The sequence below is a fragment of the Argopecten irradians genome, chromosome 3 (genome assembly GCF_041381155.1).
Source record: "Argopecten irradians isolate NY chromosome 3, Ai_NY, whole genome shotgun sequence".
Classification (NCBI taxonomy): domain Eukaryota; kingdom Metazoa; phylum Mollusca; class Bivalvia; order Pectinida; family Pectinidae; genus Argopecten; species Argopecten irradians.
Genome location: NC_091136.1, coordinates 30,017,342 through 30,040,165, shown reverse-complemented (window position 1 = coordinate 30,040,165; position 22,824 = coordinate 30,017,342). Strand labels below are relative to the sequence as shown.

Below are 22,824 nucleotides of genomic sequence, written 5' to 3'. Positions count from 1 at the left end.
ATATCTGTTAATTAGGAAGATGAAATGGATATCACTCTCTGAGGTCTAATATCTAGAATGTCACAACTTTATGACAAAAATTTTATAAAATATCAAAATCACTGCTTGCTCTGTCTCTTACTAACTAAATAAAGGGTTTAACATGTGTAGAAAATTTTAGGAATTATTTCAGAACAATCAGGTAGTATCTGTTGTCTGATGTAACATCAGAGAAAAAATATAGAAATCAATTCCATAATGAAGTGAAATTTACTCAAATAAAACCTACCAGTATATTCTATTTTATATCAGATATCTGTGCAACAGGACAGACTGCAATCCGTGCCAATATTGCCAAATCTGGGGACAAAATTCACAATTACTGTGAGAACAGCAATAATGTTGTCTATACACAAATAATCATGTAATACACAGAGTAACAAACAAACAGGCTTCAAAGGAATCACCATGGCAACGCACACCTAGGGGACCAATCACAGAGTCTGTTTGATTGTAACAGACTCCTATGTTTGTAATACCCTCAGGTACAGAAATGTGACTGAACCAAGAAATAAAAATGTTTACAATTGTACTAATTACCTATATAAGTAATCCCTGGGGGGTGGGGGATAGCAGGCTATTCCAAGGTGAACCTATAGGGTCATGTTCAGGGTTTAGGCTTGTGTAGGCGTAATTTTGATTGGTGGCAATGTGTTCCATGCTCTCGACCAATGAGCTACTTTTTAGTCTAAGTGTCTAGATAGAGGATTTCTGGATTTAATATTAATTATTTCTTTTTTAGAATCTTCCAATCTCTTGGATTTTGACCCTAAAGATATCCATTTGTATTGCATGTTCTTTCAACATTTGTGAATTTCATAGAATTAATACTTGATTCCGGGGTCAGTCTTCTGTTGAAAAATTCTGCTTATTTAGGAAAGCCTTTATAATTAATGAACTGAAATTTTCAAACTTGAAACTAGGGTCTTTTTAAGAGTGATTGAATAGCACTAGATCAGCTAATCCACTTTCTTGCATCATATTTGCTTGTAGGGATGAACACTAGACATCTTGATCGGAAGATTTTAGAATGTACAGGACTTGAAAAATCAATAATTTAGTCAAAAAACATCTATTTTTAAAATGGCATGCCAATTAAAGAAATAACTTGTACAAACTAATTAGGGTCCTTGGAATGATCGAGCACGTCAGGCATGTGTAATTTAAACTGTCATTCAGAACCTTGTCTCTCAGGGACGTGTGTGTACATGACTGAAACTTCTACTGTTACATAATTGTTATTTTATTATTGCTGTTAGAGACATATTAGCTAAGTCATTTTGTATCTGAAAAATCTACAGGCCCCTGTGTATCAGGATATCACAGGCCCCGGTAGTATCTCCATCCTTTATGATTGACCAATTACCAGGTGGTATGTATAGCCACTTAGCCTCGTACTTGCACATGTACATCATACTATTCAATATTGAAGCAAACATTGTATCATTACAAAGTCACCTGCAGTACTTAGGTGTTTTGACTACCAGCTGGTGATCTGTCATCAGTGTTAGCTGGCTCATTTAAGGACAGATAAGAGCAAAGAAAGTCTGAGCAAATAAGCCAAAGTACTGCGGAGAAAAACCACCTACACATTGATATTGCAACTAGAATTGTAATGTTGGGACACCCTAGCTAACCATTATGTTCATAATGGTTTGGGTGTATTCATACATGTGTGGTTCTCATTTGGCATTCTGCCTTTCTTGATAAATTCAGCATAAAACCTGGACATATCTATTTCTTTACAGGATTTATGTATGAGTTTAATCTAAATTGCTATCTATAAACATATGCTATGGAAATCAAATACATATGATTATGGCTTTATTTCTTCACTATCACAAAACTGTACTATGTTATATGGTTATTTGGTTTATCAGCCAAATTTTATCAACAAAAGTGATATTTCAAATTAAGATATTTGGTGAATGAAATATCATGCATGTGCATTTTCAGTTTTGAGTTTCACAAACTTTTTAACAATGTCATGGTGACGGCGTTACGGGCTCAGTGTAAGAGATTCTGCCACATTGACTGCTCAATTCTTCTGTTAGACCTGAGTGACCATATATTTTATGTGCGGCAGTCTCAGTCTGGGAATGTTCAACTTATTTCTAATTCTTAATTTTGTTAATTCTAAAACTTTTAATACAGAAACATAAATTTGGATCAGGCTTTAAAGATCGAACCATTAAGATAAAATGTGATCATTATAAGATTGAAGTTATGTTATTTTGTTGTTTGCTGGAAATATTTACAATATTGACTGAAGTAAAGCTAGCTAGACTTTAAAGAAAAAACTCAGATACTCTGATATCAGATAATTGTAGTTATTGGGTGTAGTAATGGAGATGTGGCATTTACGGGCCTCCATTGCCTCCATAACAGCCACTGTACATAATGTCTACAACGTTTCAAAGGCTTCACGCCTCCAACATGTAATTTGGTCGCATAAAACGACTCAGCGACAGACCATACTCCCACCAACTCACCTGCTACTTTTCGTATGGCAGTATTATCAGGCGTAGATTTCCATCGAGATAAGAGCTCACTGATAGGATGAAAACCATCTAATGATGTTCACACTGTTTTTATCCCAACACCTGATGTATTAGTTAATAAACACACTTGTCTTGAGATGGACAGGTTATTTCTCTTTTCAGGTTTTCTTGTAATAACTGTTATCTCTTCCTGAATTGCTTTTGCCCATGTGTTAAGCTAGTTTGTCCGTCAGAGTTGTAAAGTAATTTTCTTGAACATTCCCCAAAAGACTTTTAGCACTTTACTGAATCAGCTCAAGTAATCATAATCAAACTGGAGAATAGAAATGTATTGTTTGGTGTACATGAAAGACAATTTTCATTTCTAATTTACATTTTGTTTCTATTTCTAAATCTTTTATTTCAGAACAAAGATAACAAGTTAACGTTTGATGAGTCTATCGCTATTGTGTTTATATACCTATATATTTCTGTAATATCTTTGCTAAAATGAATGTTCATTTATTTTTTCATCAAAAAAATTATTTTTTCATTTTCTGGAAAGACCCATAAAGTATTCATGGAAATGATGCTTTTATACTGTGGAAATGCTTTTTGTTGATGGTTGATAGTGTATATTAACAGCTTACTTATTGCAAGAATTTCTATGATAAAGAAATGCCTTGGTACCACACAGGATGGGATCTTAATTATTGCAAGCTCTTTCATAGGAATGAATGTCCTGATGACCAATAACATTAAAACTTCACCCCTGAAAATTCATAATGACCTGTTCCAGTCTTTGAATCAGAAGTGTTTAAGATGTGTCATCAGGGATGACTGAGTTAAACAACATACTTATCGTAAGATCTTTTATTAGATTTAACGTCTCGGTACCCCATTAACTAAGAGCCTTCTTTTTGCAGAATTTTCCATGAGGATGACATGCTTCCTGTGTAATCCCAGCTATATACTGGTTTTATATCTCACTGTAACTTGCCTGTCAGCCATAACAATGCCATTGACTTTATTTTTCTGGGGATACACCATTGACAGGCCATATAAAGGCTAGGATAGGTTTCATCCCCAGGGCTCTGTCTGTCGTGCTTAAATTCGGTCACCGACCATTTCACTGTAGTTTATGAAAGGGCACCATGCTTAGTCCCCTGTGTTGTGACCATATCAGTATATATATTACATGGGTAATCTTAGGGGATACATCTTTTCTATGCAAACACTGAATTAGGGACTAAGACCACAATTAGGTTTGCTAAATGTTTCATTCTAACATTAATATTCATAATAAATTCCAAAAATTCTATTGGAAAGTTACCATCTAACCTGGTCAAGGTCGACATACTGTCATCAAAATACGAAAGTTTCAACTCACCTGTTATGGTACTCTTGTCTATTCTACCAAAGTCATTTGCCTTTATGCACTCTGAGAGTTAATTACCTCTTCCATATAAACTGATCATGACTAAATGAATTTTCAGGTACCAAGCAATTGAAATGATAGGTTTCAATATGTAGGCTTTACTCAATTCAGTATTATTTCAGTTACTGTTTAAATATCGAGAATTGCTGCAAAATTATTAAAGATATCACAGATTTGAAATGTCACAAAACTGAAGATGCAAAACTAGGATAAGAAGGCATACTGGATTGAAATTAAATCTACATTCGTTTTAATGTCTTTTCAATTTCAAAATGAAATTTAATCTTTGAATGGAATCCCTATACATACATGATAGAGCATTGTACTCCCTATGTGGTTATGAAAGGAGAAGATGATTTAAGATTACTGGTACAATGTCAGCCTTATAGATATAGCCATGTTATTCTGTTAAAACTATAGCTTTACCTTTAACCATTATAGCATGTGTTGGGTATATAAGGTTTGAAGTGCAGTTATATAAGGTTTTCAGTGCAATAGCCTAAAACATTTTGATATAAACTTTGTAGATGACAGCTTATTTGAACTGGTAAAATAAACCACGACTGAATCATCATACTGGTTTTCACAGACACTGCATACTGAAACATTAGTTTTTTCATCACCATGGTTACATCTGCACATGATCTTGTACCATGACAAATATAGTCTACTTCAGCTGTAACTGGTGGTGAATTATTGGAGAGATGCAGCTCACTAAATCATCATCCATATTTATAAGTTATGAATATGCACCATTGGTTTTAACAGACTCTGCCGTTTTGGTTTTAACAGACTCTGCCGTTTGACAATGTATTAGATTGTATAGAGGTCTGACTGAGGCTTAATCAATGGCTAATGGATCCGCAGTGAATTATTTTCAGCTAAATGTTTATATCATGAAGAATGTATTTAAGTGAGATTTGTTGAACATTTTTGGAGCTATTTGTGTCTGTCTGATGTAAGGTATATTAATGGTGGTGAAGATGGTATAGTATTGGAAGGGGAATAACTCTGTTACACTCTTTGGGTAGATATATGGCTGAGTTCTGTTGATGGTATTATCTATAAAAGTCTTCATTTAATCAAAGATTTAGTTAATTTGGATAAGTGGAAAATTTCAGAGGTTTAGAAAATTCACAGAAAGTGGTGCTTCTCAGGTATGCTAAGGGGAATAACTCTGTTACACTGTTAACATATAGATATGTGGTTGGGTTTGGTTGGTTGGATGTGTGTGATGCATATATATTTGTGAGAACCCACAATATGACAGAACTATATTAACATCATTTAGACCCTTTATAATGAGATTTATATTATGTACTAAAGATATCAACTGCCATGTATATTCACATAAAAGCTTCATTATATAACCAGATGTACTAAACTGTTGTAAACCATGCTATGTTGCTTTAATTATGATTGTCACAATTTAATCACTAAAATTTGTAATATTTTGAAACTTCAAATTAATATTATTATAAGACATTAATTAAACATTATGTCATGCTATGAAGTGTAACAGAAGCCATATTGGATGTGCTGATCAAGTTCTTTTGTAAATTATTAAGTTTTAGGGTTCTCAGTGTCATGGTGCTACATTTGTTTTTATAAAGCCATCCAATAAATAGGAACAATGTATTTTATGCTCTTTTGTCTTCATTTTAACATAATTATATGAAAAAGATCCTAAAAGTTTTAAACTTTGGAAAAGATAGTCATTATAATGTCTGTAAGATATTAGTGCTTGCACAAGTAATTGTATGGAAACTGCTCTACCAGTTACTGAAATTTATTTAACTGGAATACTCTAAAGTAAGCAACAAATATATACCTCATAAATATTAAACAGATTGGTTAAGACTGTTTTTGTTTTACCACTAGAACAAGTTTAATATGAAGCAGATTTAATGAATATTTCTTCAAGAACAACATTGAAATTGATTTGTAGGAATCCTTAAATGTTTGGATTTTGTCATTATAATAATTCTGTAATATGTGAGATATTAATCCCTGATATTTGTTCCCTTGCAGATTGACATCGTGGTAGATGGAGGCTTTAAAAAGTCTGGTACAACAGTGGGCGACTTTACCATGCTATCTAGCCGTCTAATTTACGTCGGGGGAAGTCCTAACCCCTCGTCCCTCAATGGAGCTCGCACTCAAACCAACTTCAAAGGCTGCTTGAAAAAGGTGAAAATTAGACAGGATTGTGATTTTGCTGAATATTTTCAAACCATTTCCTTTTTCTCACCCATCTTTGTTAATTTATTCATATGCTCCAGCTATTAAACCACTTTCACAGTATCATATTACTTCTCTGTTTTAGGTGGTATACAAATCCGAAAGAGAAAACCTTGACCTCACAAGCTTGGCAATAGAACAAGATGCTGCCCTGAAGGTCATTGGTAATGTGGTATTTAACAAATGTCATGACATTGTTGAATCACAGCCAGTAGCGTTCACGACCCCAGAATCCTACATCATTCTGCCGTCGTGGGAGGTTGGATCAGCTGGGGGTTCACTGTCTTTTGCATTCATGACCAATGAACCCAATGGTGTTGTTATGTACAACAGCGGTACAAGAAATTCAGACTTTTTTGCATTTGAAATCCAAGATCGGTTCATGTACCTAATTATAGATTTAGGCTCTGGTGCTATGCGAATACAGGTGTCCATGAAGCCTGTAAGTGACGCAAAACTTCACGAGGTCAGCTTGGAGCATATCGGTCGTCGGGGCTGGATCTTGTTCGATGGACAAAGGGTGAACTACACAGTCAGGGGAGAGAACTCTAATTTGGATATGGTCGGAGTTCTGTATGTAGGCGGAGTTAATGATTACAAGGAGAAGTACCAGTTACCTAAAGAAATGTGGGCAGGCATGCTTGGTTACGGATTTGTCGGGTGCATGCAAGATGTGGTCATCAATGGAAACAAAATGGACCTTCTCAACGCTGCACGAAAACAGAGCAAGACAGACATTGTGAACTTCTGTCGTCCATCTGAACCCCAGTGCATGACGCGCCCCTGTATCAACAATGGCCTGTGTAGTGAGGGCTGGAACAGATACGTGTGTGATTGTAAGGCAACCCGCTACGTCGGCGACTTCTGTCAAACAGGTAAGTCACGTGACTAAACTCACAAGAAGTCCAATGGTCCTAAATCTGTAAATAATGTCATCATAACTTCTATTTGACATTCCATAAAAATATGAATAAGGTTACAATTTAATTTGTTATCTCCATTTCCTGTTATCTACCATGTGTTGTAAGGATACATTTGTTGTTATTACATAAGAACGTTCAATTTGTACAAAGATTACATTGTCAAAAATGGCCACCAATTCAACTGGAGGTTTCATTCTGAATGGGCAAGATGTATCTTTCATCTGATTTTAATGAAACTGGCAATACAACCCCTATCACAATGATATGGAAAAGAAAGAAAGAAAAAAGAATAGAATAGCAATTTCCTGATCTGAAAATAAAGCTGAAATTTTTTTTTGCTTGACTGATGAAAGACGAAATTAATGTCATAAAGAAATTTGGACATTTTTGTCGTACAGACAATCAAAAGGAAACATTAAGATATTAAGTCTGTAACAACCTGGTCAGCACATACATATAGGGGAACTGGGTCATTTTCAGGTTTTACATTTTGTGATGACATAACAGCAATTCTGTGTTTCTATTTTGTTTCATATGACAGTTAGTTCTGTCACACTTACATGACCTATTTTGCCATTAATAAGTGAGTGAGACAGAAGAACAATACTCAGCTAGGAGATTAAACTAAGCAGGTGTGATTGTGTCATCCTGTGCTTGGTAATGTTGGTACGGTAATATTCATCACAGATTAATTTTCTCATAAACTATTTTGCCTGATTATTCATAGCCTATCTCAAGAGGTTTTAGTGACAATAATTATCTCTGTGATAAGAAAAATAAAAATTTAAATTAAACTTAATATTTCTTTTGAATGGTAACTAGGTCGTCCCCTGGAGTAAAATGAAGTTTTACAGTAATAGTGTTCCTAGCTAAATGTCGGTACTAAAACACTTGATGTCTGTCACAGGTACAGATTACATAACTATAGACTTTGACTGAGGTGGATTTGGATACCCATTAACCCAAAACTTCTATTGTTAACCAAGCTATTTTTGTGCCATATATGAGTTTGATTTTTTACATGAGAAATCCAAGGTGGCCAATGGTTGCCTCTAAATCGGTCAACATTTTAGAATTGTCAGATTTTGAAAGTTTCGGGTTTTCTGTGGAGAATAAAAAGGGAGTTTGAAGTGGTCTGGAAATAACTGCTTCATTAAGAATCACTTCAACATCAGCTCCCATTGTGATGAAAATAGAATTTCCTTGCATATTGAAATTATATTAAATAACATAATGATCATAATGGATTGTTGTAATGCTATTTCTCTTTGTAGAACTTCCATTCATTATCATATCTTTGAATAGTGAAAACAGAATAGTTGCTATAAAAAACCAGCATTATATATAAATAGATACAACAGAGGTATTATGAGAGCTCTTGCTTTACAAATATATCATTCATATTCTTTGATAATCTCTCGACCACAGTTAAGCTATATATGAGACCAGCACACACAGGAAACAGGCAAGCATACTTGAGGAAAAAATGCTTATACAGATAAATGTTAGAATGCCACACAGCAGTAGGTTTTAATTGTCAGTAAAGCTACATTGCATAGCTGTAGGAACTCTCTTGGTAATTAAGGATTGATAAAAGAGCTAATTTTGTCATTTCCATATTTAGAAACGAAAGGGATCGAGGCTTAGAGAAGAATCTTCAGCATGTGTAATGGTAATTTTTGTTGATTAAGATTCATAATTAGGTTTGTATGAAGGGTCCGCAATGTTAAAGTCAAAAGGTACAGAAAAAACATCTGTATTGGCAGTCATTTTGATCTCCTCTAGAATCCTGTGAGACCGCTTCTACGAGTGGTGCGACACCAATTAACTAGGACTTCCAGTTGTGATTTGTACTCAATGTTGTTGGAAATAGAAGCCCTCAGGGCTTGCCCCTCCTATCTCCAATGTCGGAATGAACCAGTCAGCATGCCAATTACTACATGTCACATTAAAGAAACGTTTCCAGAAACGCGACAAAAAGTACAAATATCTATAGAAATGGTGTCCTGTGTTGTTGCTGCCATCTCCATGGCTTCCTTTGATACGTACAGCCATTATCTGAAGCTGTGCATGACAGTAGGAAGCTGGCGTGGTGCTAAGACAAGTCGGTACAGATTAACATGACATTTCTTTCTCTACATGTGTTGGTAAAGGCTATATCTGTTTGTGTATCACAGTAATCATAAATGTCTCATTCCCGAGGTGCTTTTACTGAAATCATATACACTAAATGTATGTTTTAAAATAACAGCTCAAAATAAAAATTGCTTTGTCTTTATTCAGTGTCTGCCATGATGATCTTTGCAGATTCCTATAAAGCAATTTAGAGCAAAACATTTTATTACAAGAATTCAGATAACATTCAAATAAAGAACATCTTTATGATGAATTATCCAAAATTTCAGAGGAGTATTAGTGAACAGAAATTTCAATCTTATGGAGATAATGTGTGGAGTTTTATTCGAATCAGAGAAGGTAACCAGGCATTCTTGCCATTTTAAAAAGTGCAGATTCTAGAGAGTGCTCTGACCTTCTAATTGAGTTTCCATGGCGATCGTTTGTCAGAAGATGATCTAATATATGGTGTCTAATGATATAAGGGCCTTGGTGACAAATGACCAGCCGCGGTGTTCCTCCTACTCAACCATAGAGGTGCTCTGCTACTGCATGTCCTTTATTACATCTTATCAGAACAACTGACAGTCAATTGTGATAGCTATTAAAAAAGAACTGTCCAATGTAGATATTTCAATGTGGATATAATATGTATTATTTTATAGATGTTCTATCATAAATATCATAGATTTCCCAGTCTGTATTATGGAATATTAGTGTGACTGACATGAACAACCCTGCCAGGAAAAGGTCTATTTATCATTTCACCAACCAATTTGGCATGGAAATGCAACCACCAATGCCATAAAATGATACATTGCATGGTCATGCAACCAATCGTACTGTGAGAATAAAGGTACAGGATCATGCAAACAACCATGCAATGAAAACTGAAGGGCTATACAACCATGTTATGAAATGTTCCACATGACCGATCATGTATTCATGGAAACCCTAGTCTTGACTCTACATGTAATTACAAAGAAAATATGAAGACCGTTTTTGGCATTAAAAGAGTTCCGAAATATCTGACAAGGGGAGATAAATTGATGTCTTTTCTTTCTATCAGAGTTTCACATGTTGTTAGCCTATCTATGTGAAAATGGTGTTCAAAATAAAATTCTTTCTGCTTTCCAATTATTGAAAGATGAGTTCAGTGACAGTTTGATTGAAAATGAAAAATGAAAACAATATAAGTGATGGATTTTTCAGTGTCAGTAAAAGCATTTTCCATGTAAATATAACTTGCTGTATCACTAGTAATAATACCGCTATGTCTTCAGGCCCTTGTATAAAATATATGACAGAAAATCATGCGAAGTGGTGTGTCTACACAACACAAATCATCCGTCATAACGAAAATTAGTTTCCAAACGCAAACATTCCTAATGAATAATCCCGCAAATTACCTCTAATAAATAGCCTTAGTAGGGAGTCCATTACTGTCCTTTGGTATTGCGTAGAATTCATTTTCTCAATCAATATTCACGAGTATGAGACGTGTTGTTAGAGTTTATATAGTAACCATAAATTATACGTAATTTCACCAGTATAATCATGCACTTCCTTCAGTTCCGTGCTGTATTGATGTTTCAAATGGAAAAGAAATTAAAGATTCAAATTGCAAAAGTTTTTATTCCGCTTTTATCATCAATATTTGAATATAAAAACAATGTTGCTATATATGCATGGATTGGTTAAGCTTTGTGGATAGATTAATGAATACCTATATCATGACATATATCTGTCCATTTTATAGGTCATTTTCCTTATATAGATGGTAAGGCCAGCCTCATTTATCTTCAAAAATGACCATTAAGACTATAATCGAGTTGACCCTGTGTCCTTTCAATTTGGTCTGATTAGTTTAATGTCCTGGTGTCAGCCAGAATCATTTAAAGCTGTGTCAAGTTAGATGGTGGAGGAAAGCCGTAGTATCCATAGAAAAACCAGTAACTAGCAGTCAGTTCTAGGCACTATTCAAATGGGGTTCAAACTCGTGACCTAAAGCTGTGGTTGTGGTATTATGTCTGGACATTTCAACCTTTCAGCCACCGCGTCCCCGTATTTTTTACGACTGATGCTAATTAGACTTACAAAGATATTGGTGTTGTCGGATATTTATAAAAAGGTGTTAGATAATGTTTGAAAATAACTTTGTACAAAAACAAATTTTATAAGGGTGAATCTTTTGAAAAAAAGATACATGTACCTACAAAAATTGCCAGCTGTAACGGGTATCAAATATTGCTCAATTCATCTTGAGTAATTTCCACGTTAAGTCCTATCAGTGACAGCTGCATACTGACAACGGTAGGTCAGGAACAATGAGAATCTATCGCAATCTGTATCATCAAATCATGTCGATCCAGAATTGACTTTGGTAATACCATAGGAATACTAATTAGTATTGGTCGGCATTAACAATGTATTTTATGGGGAGTGAAAGGTCATGTAATAAAATTATTGATGACAGAGCGATACAAGATCTCATGTTTCCGGTAGGCTGTCCTGGAACGGTCCAGTTCAGACCACAATGGGACTTCCTGGATGTAAACTCCATTGTGATGATAAATATGGCTGTATCATGCGTGACAAATCAGTAATATAAGAGCACTAGAGAGACCTATGGAAATAGTTAATTGTCTCTCAGTGAATCTATACTGACATGAGAACCCTGTTGTTTTTGTCTCTTCTCTACAAAAATAAGATGTTTGGATTCGATGTTGTTTTCGTGTGTACAATATTCCGCTTCATTGTTATTTTTAGCATTTTCGCAAATACAAAAAATTGCAATCAAGGGTTGTTACTTACAATTGTGCATTTATATACATCTTTATTTGCAAAAAAAAATGAACTTGTATTGAAGCTCTCTCATGAAATTCTATAAAAGGTATCTTGCGAAGATAAAGTGATTGTTTTGGAACAATATTCATTTAAACATATCTGTGATGCGTACGTTTCATCATAGGAGCATAAGGAACAAAAACAAATACATTTATAACTATACCTGCAGATTATTTGAAGATCTAGATATATTTACAAAGAGTATTAGCCAATTACTTCAAGTAACAGTTTAGGAAATATATGAAATGATGTACACATAGTTATGGTTTGAGTTTATTTTCCTTAAGGCATAACATGTTTCCATCTCAATTTCAAAGTTTTGCATTTTAGAGGTATCTATCTCTAATAATCTTGTAGGAATTTATATACAAATGTATACATCTGAATAGTCACTGCAGTTTCGTTTGGTGGCAAACAATTCCAAAAACAATTACGACTTTGAATTCTTTCTCTTATAAACTATACTTCTACATAGCCCACAAATTGTAATCCAGACCAATGAAATTCCTTAGACGTACCATTTGCTTTGAAGAATAGATGATTCCTACAGAACAGATTTAATGACTTTCACCAAAATTTCGGAAAAGATGCAGGTAAACATTTAAACAAACTGAAACACTATTTGAATATAAATGATTTGTTTAATCTAGATTGTTGCTTCCATGAAAGATGAGTTTGTGTACAGATCATTACAGCGATCAATCAGAAGACACATAAACCCCGTCGGTATTCTCTTGGATGTATAATTTTCACTGACATTGAGTTATGAGCTGCATTTAAGGTGTTTGACGTTCTAAGCACGTTTTCTGAAAATCAGAAAAATTATGTTGGATTTTCCTCACTGCTTTTTAATTAGGTTCTATCAAATTTTAAAGTTTGACTTATCAATAAAAAGTGAATTAAAATGAAATTTGGGTCAAGGTGGTAGCTGATAGGATTACAGAGGCCCCAGGGGGATCTGGAAGTTCAGAATAGTAGCTGTTGCTGATATCATTTGACAATGTTTGGAAACTTGTCTTGTCTCATAACTTCAGGTATCCCAACGGGTTCCATCTGTTGAAATTCTTTATATTAAAGAGAGATGAGAGATATTCTACCAAAAGGTTTCCATTGATTACAGACAACCTTTGATCCTTGGACCCATTTAGAGAAAGAAACTGTAAAGACATCTTCAGAACAGCTGTTTCTTAAAATGCTTCATAAATCTAACATGTATATAAATTCATTGTAATAGTCACAAGTTGTGACAATTCATGTGGTTTGGTAAAACAGAAAGGTAACACATTAAGGACTTAATGCATTTAGATGAACATTAGCTTTTCATTCCATCTTGTTTAGATATGACAATGTGTAGTGTTGTTTCTCCCCACAACCTTGACATATTGCCATTCAGGCCAACAAGAATGATTTACATTTATAGTCCCTTAGCGGCTACCTCTCTTTTATCAACACCTGCTTAATAAGACCACTTTCTCAAGGTCCTAAATAGTCAATTTAAACACGATTTACCCTCAGTATCAAGACCAATGTTTGTTGGTCCATTGGCCAATGGGTGGTCTTTTAAAGACACAATTGACTATCAATATATGTTACATTTCATCTCTACTTTTGTAAAGATTGTTAGAGAACAAAAGTTTGTGCTTTTTTATCTGGAAGAACACTTACATTACCCTAATATAAATAGGACACTTACATAACCCTAATTTTCTCAGTTCTATTACGGTAGAACATTTTTACATTAACTAAATGTCATCAATCTTTTCATAGACAAGCTGAGTTTGGCAGTTTCGCATTAAAATTTTGCCAAAATTAGCCAATATAGAACATTTTATGATTGCATTGATTCACAAAGTTGTTATGGTTCAATAGAATGAGAGTGCTGCCAATTACTCTCGAACCCACGACCTTCCCTGTAAATTCCCTATAGCACTAGGCTAGAAGGTGTCCATATCTTATTTACAATTGAACCTGAACTTGTCTTGCACATTATCTCACATGATCAGAAAAAAATGCCAAATTTTCAAATCATTTATACTTTTAATAAATTGGGATGTAGCTAAGAGATGTGTTCCAAGTAAATCACATTGGAGTTGAGGTTCACAAAGACAAAACACTTTGATAGCTGCTGATAGCAGTACATATACTGACACATTTCTAACATCCAATCAGAACAAAACAAAAATTACTGGGGAAAGTGGCAAATCAGTGTATAACCTGATAGTTCTGATGTTGATTTTGATTGATTGAGTTAAACAAATAAGGCCTTTAGTTTGTTAATTACAGGTATTACGGTCTGTGACCTATCATTACATATTGTTTAGAATTGTAGTTGACCTAATTCTGAATGTTTAATTCCAGGAGTAACCGTCAGTACACACTGATTAACTTAAATATTTACTAAAGTAAAACAGGAAATTGAGCACATCAAAATATTATATGTGATCCATCATAACCTGAGAAAGTAATAGAGCTGTACAAGGCATATTATGGTTGTATTGTTGTTGAGGATCTGTCAATGTTGGCTGACACATCATTGACAATCAATCCGTACCATACAGTGACAGCGATGGAATCGAAACTCGATCGATCTGTTTCTGGTATAACAATATGTTGGGTATAACTTTTTTTTTTTTTTAAATTATCTTGATTTATGAATGATGTAATTTCCATTGCGTAATTAAAGCTTTGGTTAGAGATGTTGTATCTTATTTCATGATTTAGTAGATAATCAGAGACTATAATTAAGATCAAGAGTAGTAATTCATTCTTCATGTTCAATTGTTATATCTGTAAATCTGTACCCTGGTGGTGGCTGCAGTGAAAGAATTTCTCAATTAATCCCTTTTCAATTTGAAAGTATCAAGTTTTTATCCTTAATTTCTTCTGATTAAACATCAACCACCTAAATGTGTTGCAGTGACCTACTTTTATGCTTGGAACACCAGGGTATATAGACTTTTCCCATTACTACAGTCATATAACGTCCCATCTCGTCCCATTAATTATCACTTTGTTATATGGAGGCAAGGGCACTTGATCTATTGAAAGTAGGGAAGCTAAAAATTTTATGAGATTAAAATTAAGTTTTAAAACTTATTGGAAAGCAAAACAAGTTTATTCAAAAGGTTTTACAAGAGTAACTTGAAAAGATGTGGTAGGGATTCCCTGATCAGTATTTCTCATTGAAATTTATTGTGAAATGGGAATTGGTCATTGTTAAATAAAGAAGAGTCTTACAGATGATGTACATCATAAGGACGACTTATTGCTTCTCGGCACGACAGCTCCCAGACAAGGGAAATGAGAGTTGTTAATAGGCACGCTCAAACTGTGGTTTTATTCAGAAAATATATCCTCTTCTCTCGTCTGTCAAGTTAAATTGCAGCTTGAAGTGTTTCCTTACAACAAACTCATATTTTCTGACTTTTTTTTGTGTATGATATAAATGTCAGCAGAAGACATCATAATACCTTACCTGCCTACTAGGCTTTTTTATAAATTGCTTGCGAATTGTAGAGCAATTCTGAATGGAAAGACATGGAAGTTTATAGCAATAGATCAAAACAGAATTGTGAGAGAATCTGAAACTTCTGTTGGTGCATCCTCGATACTCCAAGGGTTCCAATCGCTTACAATCTCTACACCTCTGGACTATTTCAGTGTAAAATTGGATGCAACAGAACAGGTTATTTAGTTGTTTGATGTACATCAAAAGAGCCATATAACAGTACACTTTGGTTGGCTGTGTGGCTTTCATGTTGGGCGTCGCTTTCTCTAAATTAGTCTTCAAATGATATCTTTGCAGGCCTGTGATTGGTTCAGCTGTTTTCCGCTGAGCTGCCTCCAATTTTACTATGAGATAGTCCAGGGGTTCAGAGATTGTAAATGATTGGAACCCCTGGAGTATTGAGGATGCTGTTATTGCAGTGTTGACATTCAAATGGAGACAGTCATGGCGATTTCAAATTTGTTTTTTTTTTCTGTTTCTTATTTATTCATGTGAAAGTGAATCTCGTCGGGTAAGGGTATCAAAATTTCATCTTTTCACTTTTCATTTTTGTTCCAGTCGAAATGAACAAAACTTTGTTTAAATACCACTTAGCTTTCCTCTTTTGACAACAAAATTATGCTGTAAATTCTAGTTTGTGTGCCTTTAGTCGATTAGATTTGGTGGTTAACACTAAAACTGCTGTATCGCACTTACAATTGTCATTGTTTTGCAGCAATCAATTTTTGAGAGTTCTGATCTCTGATATGCTTATTTATCATCACACAAAAATAAGTTGCTTAACAATAAAAAAAAATATTCAAAAGTAATAGATGTGTGACTGGACAAGATCATCAGGATGCCATCGTTTCTATTGTCTTGTAGACACTTGTAGGTACTGATTGGGTTCAGGCTGTTCAGGAGAAACCATGTCTGTGACAGGCTTTCCAGACACCCTGTATATTACTGAGCTATACACTTCAGGGGAATGTTTGGATCAGGACGCTGTGAAAGTTTACACCATATCCATATTGTTCATGTACTTGTAGGGTTTGGTTGTGAGTGTATTGATTGTCACCACTTCACCTATAGGCATATCCAAGTTACAAAGCCACCATAATGATAGCGAGCATCCTGTTTTTACCTCGTTGACCCCTGAAGACTTGTCTTGCCATATTTCTTTGTTAATTCTTATTACCATCAAACCTGTCTGTAAACAACTAGTTCTCAAAAGCAGACAAGTAAAGGTCCAGAGGGTTGATCCCATTTTTATCTCACTCTTAATTCTTTAAAAAAAAATTGTTTTTGTTCCCATTCATGATGCAAAGATATTACCAATATATCAAGAAAGCATTAATAATCATATAGTGACTGAAAGGTTAAGCTTGCCTATATTCTGTATTTTCAGAGTTATTTCCCCTTGCCGATAGGTATTGAATTGTTGACATCGTATGTTTGCAAGTGTAACCTCATGCCTTTCACAGAAAAGAATGTCAAAATTGCTTAAAAATAATGACGTCACAATGGATACCTACCTGCAAAATAAAAAACAGAAAAAAGCGGAATATTACTGAACATTTGTGTTTTCAACTGGTGGAGAAGAATAAATAGCACAGTGGTGTATCAAAATGGCACTGACGTGAAATGAAAAGGAGGAGGGCATAGTGTTATCCATGTCTATCTAGTGTTTTGTCATGTCAGGTTCTAATTTTATATGGATACAACATGTAGTGATTCAGGTACTTTGTTTAATACTTACAGAAGCAGCCACTCTAGCCTTTGACAGTGCCCAGTTTATGAAGATCACATTAGACAAAGAGTCCCGTACAGAAGCTGAGGACATCTCCTTAAGATTCCAAACAGAACATCCCAACGGCCTCCTCTTCATGACCTCATCCTACAGCTCATTTGATTCTATGGTGCTTTACCTGGAGAGTGGACTGGTCAAACTGGACATCAAAGTGGGCAGTGTTTCTAAGGTAATGTCAAAGTGGGCAGCGTTTCTAAGGTAATGTCAAACTGATGGCCAATGAAGGTAATGTCAAACTGGACATCTAAATGGGCAGCGTTTCTAAGGTAAATGGGCAGCGTTTCTAAGGTAATGTCAAAATGATGGCCAATGAAGTTAATGTCAAACTGGACATCTAAATGGGCAGCGTTTTTAAGGTAAATGGGCAACGTTTCTAAGGTAATGTCAAAATGATGGCCAATGAAGGTAATGTCAAACTGGACATCTAAATGGGCAGCGTTTCTAAGGTAATGTCAAAATGATGGCCAATGAAGGTAATGTCAAACTGGACATCAAAGTGGGCAGTGTTTCTAAGGTAATGTCAAAGTGGGCAGCGTTTCTAAGGTAATGTCGCAATGATGGCCAATGAAGGTAATGTCAAAATGGACATCTAAGTAGGCAGCGTTGCTAAGGTAATGTCAGAATGATGGCCAATGAAGGTAACGTCAAACTGGACATCTAAATGGGCAGCGTTTCTAAGGTAATGTCAAAATGGACATCTAAGTGGGCAGCGTTTCTAAGGTAATGTCAAATTGATGGCCAATGAAGGTAATGTCAAACTGGACATCTAAATGGGCAGCGTTTCTAAGGTAATGTCAAAATGGACATCTAAATGGGCAGCATTTCTAAGGTAATGTCAAAATGATGGCCAATGAAGGTAATGTCAAACTGGATATCTAAATGGACAGCGTTTCTAAGGTAATGTCAAAATGATGGCCAATGAAGGTAATGTCAAACTGGACATCTAAATGGGCAGCGTTTCTAAGGTAATGTCAAAATGGACATCTAAATGGGCAGCGTTTCTAAGGTAATGTCAAAATGATGGCCAATGAAGGTAATGTCAAACTGGACATCTAAATGGGCAGCGTTTCTAAGGTTATGTCAAAATGGACATCTAAGTGGGCAGCGTTTCTAAGGTAATGTCATATTGATGGCCAATGAAGGTAATGTCAAACTGGACATCTAATTGGGCAGCGTTTCTAAGGTAATGTCAAAATGATGGCCAATGAAGGTAATGTCAAACTGGACATCTAAATGGGCAGCGTTTCTAAGGTAATGTCAAAATGATGGCCAATGAAGTTAATGTCAAACTGGACATCTAAATGGGCAGCGTTTTTAAGGTAAATGGGCAACGTTTCTAAGGTAATGTCAAAATGATGGCCAATGAAGGTAATGTCAAACTGGACATCTAAATGGGCAGCGTTTCTAAGGTAATGTCAAAATGATGGCCAATGAAGGTAATGTCAAACTGGACATCAAAGTGGGCAGTGTTTCTAAGGTAATGTCAAAGTGGGCAGCGTTTCTAAGGTAATGTCGCAATGATGGCCAATGAAGGTAATGTCAAAATGGACATCTAAGTGGGCAGCGTTGCTAAGGTAATGTCAGAATGATGGCCAATGAAGGTTACGTCAAACTGGACATCTAAATGGGCAGCGTTTCTAAGGTAATGTCAAAATGGACATCTAAGTGGGCAGCGTTTCTAAGGTAATGTCAAATTGATGGCCAATGAAGGTAATGTCAAACTGGACATCTAAATGGGCAGCGTTTCTAAGGTAATGTCAAAATGGACATCTAAATGGGCAGCGTTTCTAAGGTAATGTCAAAATGATGGCCAATGAAGGTAATGTCAAACTGGATATCTAAATGGACAGCGTTTCTAAGGTAATGTCAAAATGATGGCCAATGAAGGTAATGTCAAAATGGACATCTAAATGGGCAGCGTTTCTAAGGTAATGTCAAAATGATGGCCAATGAAGGTAATGTCAAACTGGACATCTAAATGGGCAGCGTTTCTAAGGTTATGTCAAAATGGACATCTAAGTGGGCAGCGTTTCTAAGGTAATGTCAAAATGATGGCCAATGAAGGTAATGTCAAAATGGACATCTAAATAGGCAGCGTTTCTAAGGTAATGTCAAAATGATGGCCAATGAAGGTAATGTCAAAATGGACATCTAAGTGGGCAGCGTTTCTAGGTAATGTCAAAATGATGGCCAATGAAGGTAATGTCAAACTGGATATCTAAATGGGCAGCATTTCTAAGGTAATGTCAAAATGATGGCCAATGAAGGTAATGTCAAACTGGACATCAAAGTGGGCAGCGTTGCTAAGGTAATGTCAAAATGATGGCCAATGAAGGTAATGTCAAACTGGACATCTAAATGGGCAGCGTTTCTAAGGTAATGTCAAAATGGACATCTAAGTGGGCAGCGTTTCTAAGGTAATGTCGCAATGATGGCCAATGAAGGTAATGTCAAAATGGACATCTAAGTGGGCAGCGTTGCTAAGGTAATGTCAAAATGATGGCCAATGAAGGTAATGTCAAACTGGACATCTAAATGGGCAGCGTTTCTAAGGTAATGTCAAAATGGACATCTAAGTGGGCAGCGTTTCTAAGGTAATGTCAAAATGATGGCCAATGAAGGTAATGTCAAACTGTACATCTATGTGGGCAGCGTTTCTAAGGTAATGCTAAAATGGACATCTAAGTTGGCAGCATTTCTAAGGTAATGTCAAAATGATGGCTAATGAAGGTAATGTCAAACAGGACATCTAAATGGGCAGCGTTTCTAAGGTAAATGGGCAGCGTTTCTAAGGTAATGTCAAAATGATGGCCAATGAAGGTAATGTCAAACAGGACATCTAAATGGGCAGCGTTTCTAGGTTATGTCAAACTGGACATCTAAGTGGGCAGCGTTTCTAAGGTAATACATACTTGGTAGTCATTTGGTTATTCTCTGGTTATAAAGCTGGCTGTCATGTGCCAAATTAACACTATAGTTATGAGAGGCCCTGAAGGACCAGATGTAAAAGAAAATGTGACTAAGACTTGCTGCATTGACATAAAAACTTTGACATAATTGGTACCAATACCTGAGATACTACTATACCTAGGGCAGTATGTTTTCTAGCTTTAAAACATCCTTTCTCTTAGGAAGGCATTTACTTTTGTCAAAGTCAAAAGGAAGAAGGCTGTGAGGTGGAATTTACTTTTGTCAAGGTCAAAAGGAAGAAGTCTGCGGGTGGGAATTTACTTTTGTCTAGGTCAAAAGGAAGAAGTCTGCGGGGTGGAATTTACTTTTGTCAAGGTTAAAATGAAGAAGTCTTCGGTTTTTTGGCACTGTAATGCTGTTTTCTGCTTGGAGCCTATTTTCAATTTAAAATGAAACTTCAGGAGTTGGAGTTTATATATATATATATATACAGTGTAATTTATTGGTTTAAATTCACTTAGCTAGCTAGAACAGTGAAGTAATGGTTTGGACATTAACTGAATTTATTGCCCTAATGTCCAGAATCTTGATGCCAGTTTTTTCTGTCACAACAAGATTGAATGAGTAACCTATATGAGGTGATTCCAGAGAAGTGGCAGTTTTTGTCTGCAATGTCTGTTAGATTTCTAGGTCATTCTGTTGCATTACGCTCCAGCCCACCTCCCAGTATTCAAATCAAATTTTCTATTTTAATGGCTATCTAGAGATGCGATCACCCACTACTTACTTCTCTGCAGACAGTACACCCTTCAATCTTGATACTGTTTTAAAACAGCCTATATCGAATTTGAACTTTAGCTATTTGATTCCATTTCCCCTTGATACTGGGCTTTTGGCCATCATTGCATTGCCAGATTTAAAAAAAAAAAATTTTAGCTCACCTGGCCCGAAGGGCCGGTGAGCTTTTGCCATGGCGCGGCGTCCGTCGTACGTCCCTCAACATTTCCTTTAAATCGCTACTTGTCATAAAGTACTACATGGATTTTAACAAAATTTGGTCAGAAACTTCCTTAGGGGAAGGGGAACAGAACTTGTATAAATTTTGGCTCTGACCCCCCTGGGGGCAGGAACGGAGAGGCCCAACAGGGGAAATAGAAGTAAATCCTATAACTCGCTACTTGTTCTAGAGTTCTGGATGGATTGTAACCAAATTTGGCCAGAAACATCCTTGGGGAAGGGGAACAGAACTTGTATAAATTTTGGCCTTGCCCCCCGGGGTAGGAGGGGCGGGCCCAATAGGGGAAATAGAGGTAAATCCTATAAATCGCTACATGTCCTAGAGTTCTGCATTGATTGTAACCAAATTAGGCCACAAACATCCTTTGGGGAAGGGAAACAAAACTTGTATAAATTTTGGCTCTGACCCCCTGGGGGCAGGAGGGGTGGGGCCCAATAGGGAAATTAGAGGTAAATCCTAAAAATCACTACTTGTCCTAGAGTTCTGCATGGATTGAAACCAAATTTAACCAAATTTGGCCAGAAACATCCTTGGCTTGGGAAGGGAAACAGAACTTGTATAAATTTTGGCTCTGACCCCCCGGGGGTAGGAGGGGCGGGCCCAATAGGGGAAATAGAGGTAAATTCTATAAATCGCTACCTGTCCTAGAGTTCTGCATTGATTAATTGTAACCAAATTTGGCCACAAACATCCTTTGGGGAAGGGAAACAAAACTTGTATAAATTTTGGCTCTGACCCCCCTGGGGGCAGGAGGGGCGGGGCCCAATAGGGGAATTAGAGGTAAATATTCAAATTCCTTCAGAAAAGAAACAATGAACTTGTATTCAGAACATCACTTGGCATTACAAACCAGGTGAGCGATACAGGCCCTCTGGGCCTCTTCTTTTTTAAAGAGATTTATACTTTAATGTTAAGGAATAAAACTCAAATATGAGAGCATATGTAGTGTTTTTCAGGGATAAATGAGGTAATTGTTCTTGTTCTTTTCATTGAACAGCCTTAATCTTTAGTTGTAAGGTAATACAAAATTTATGTTGGTACCAAGCAAGGTAAATGTCTTTTGCTTTTGCTATATTTCCTTCTCAAAACTTGAGGAAATACGTAAATCAGTAAGTAACCGTCTGGTACACCTGAGCCCCCTCGTTAACGCTACAGATCACTGTTTTGTAAAGTCATTAAGTACCATTACCTGTAGACCTGCCAATCTACAGTGTTATAAAGCCTCACTTCAGTATTGTTTTGGAGTACTGTAGGATAAGTTTCACAAATCACTTTGTCTCGTCCTTTTTATCTCTTGGTATACAGAAATTGAAATGTAAAACTAAAGATTGCCCTGATAGAGTTTCTGTCTTCTTCGACCTGTCACCTCTATCTCTGTAGCGTTAAGCAACAAAAAAGTAAATAGAGCTTATGTGTACTTCATCACTAAATTTTACTGCTGTGATTTCTGCAAAAGTACTAAAGACTAAAAGACAAACTTCAAACATGAACAGGTTAATGCACCTACTTGATAAAC

General features: G+C 35.9%; 1 protein-coding gene across 8 annotated transcripts in view; it reads left to right on the top strand.

The window, feature by feature from the left end:
* The window catches only part of LOC138318158 (neurexin 1-like), a 206,814-nt gene that overhangs the window by 134,555 nt on the left and 49,435 nt on the right, over window positions 1-22,824 (top strand). For all 8 annotated transcript variants that reach the window (XM_069260301.1, XM_069260297.1, XM_069260298.1 and 5 more), the window contains 3 exons: window positions 5,989-6,147; window positions 6,284-7,073; window positions 17,332-17,549. In XM_069260301.1, coding sequence (XP_069116402.1) covers window positions 5,989-6,147; window positions 6,284-7,073; window positions 17,332-17,549 — 1,167 coding nt within the window. The remainder of the gene's footprint in view (window positions 1-5,988; window positions 6,148-6,283; window positions 7,074-17,331; window positions 17,550-22,824) is intronic.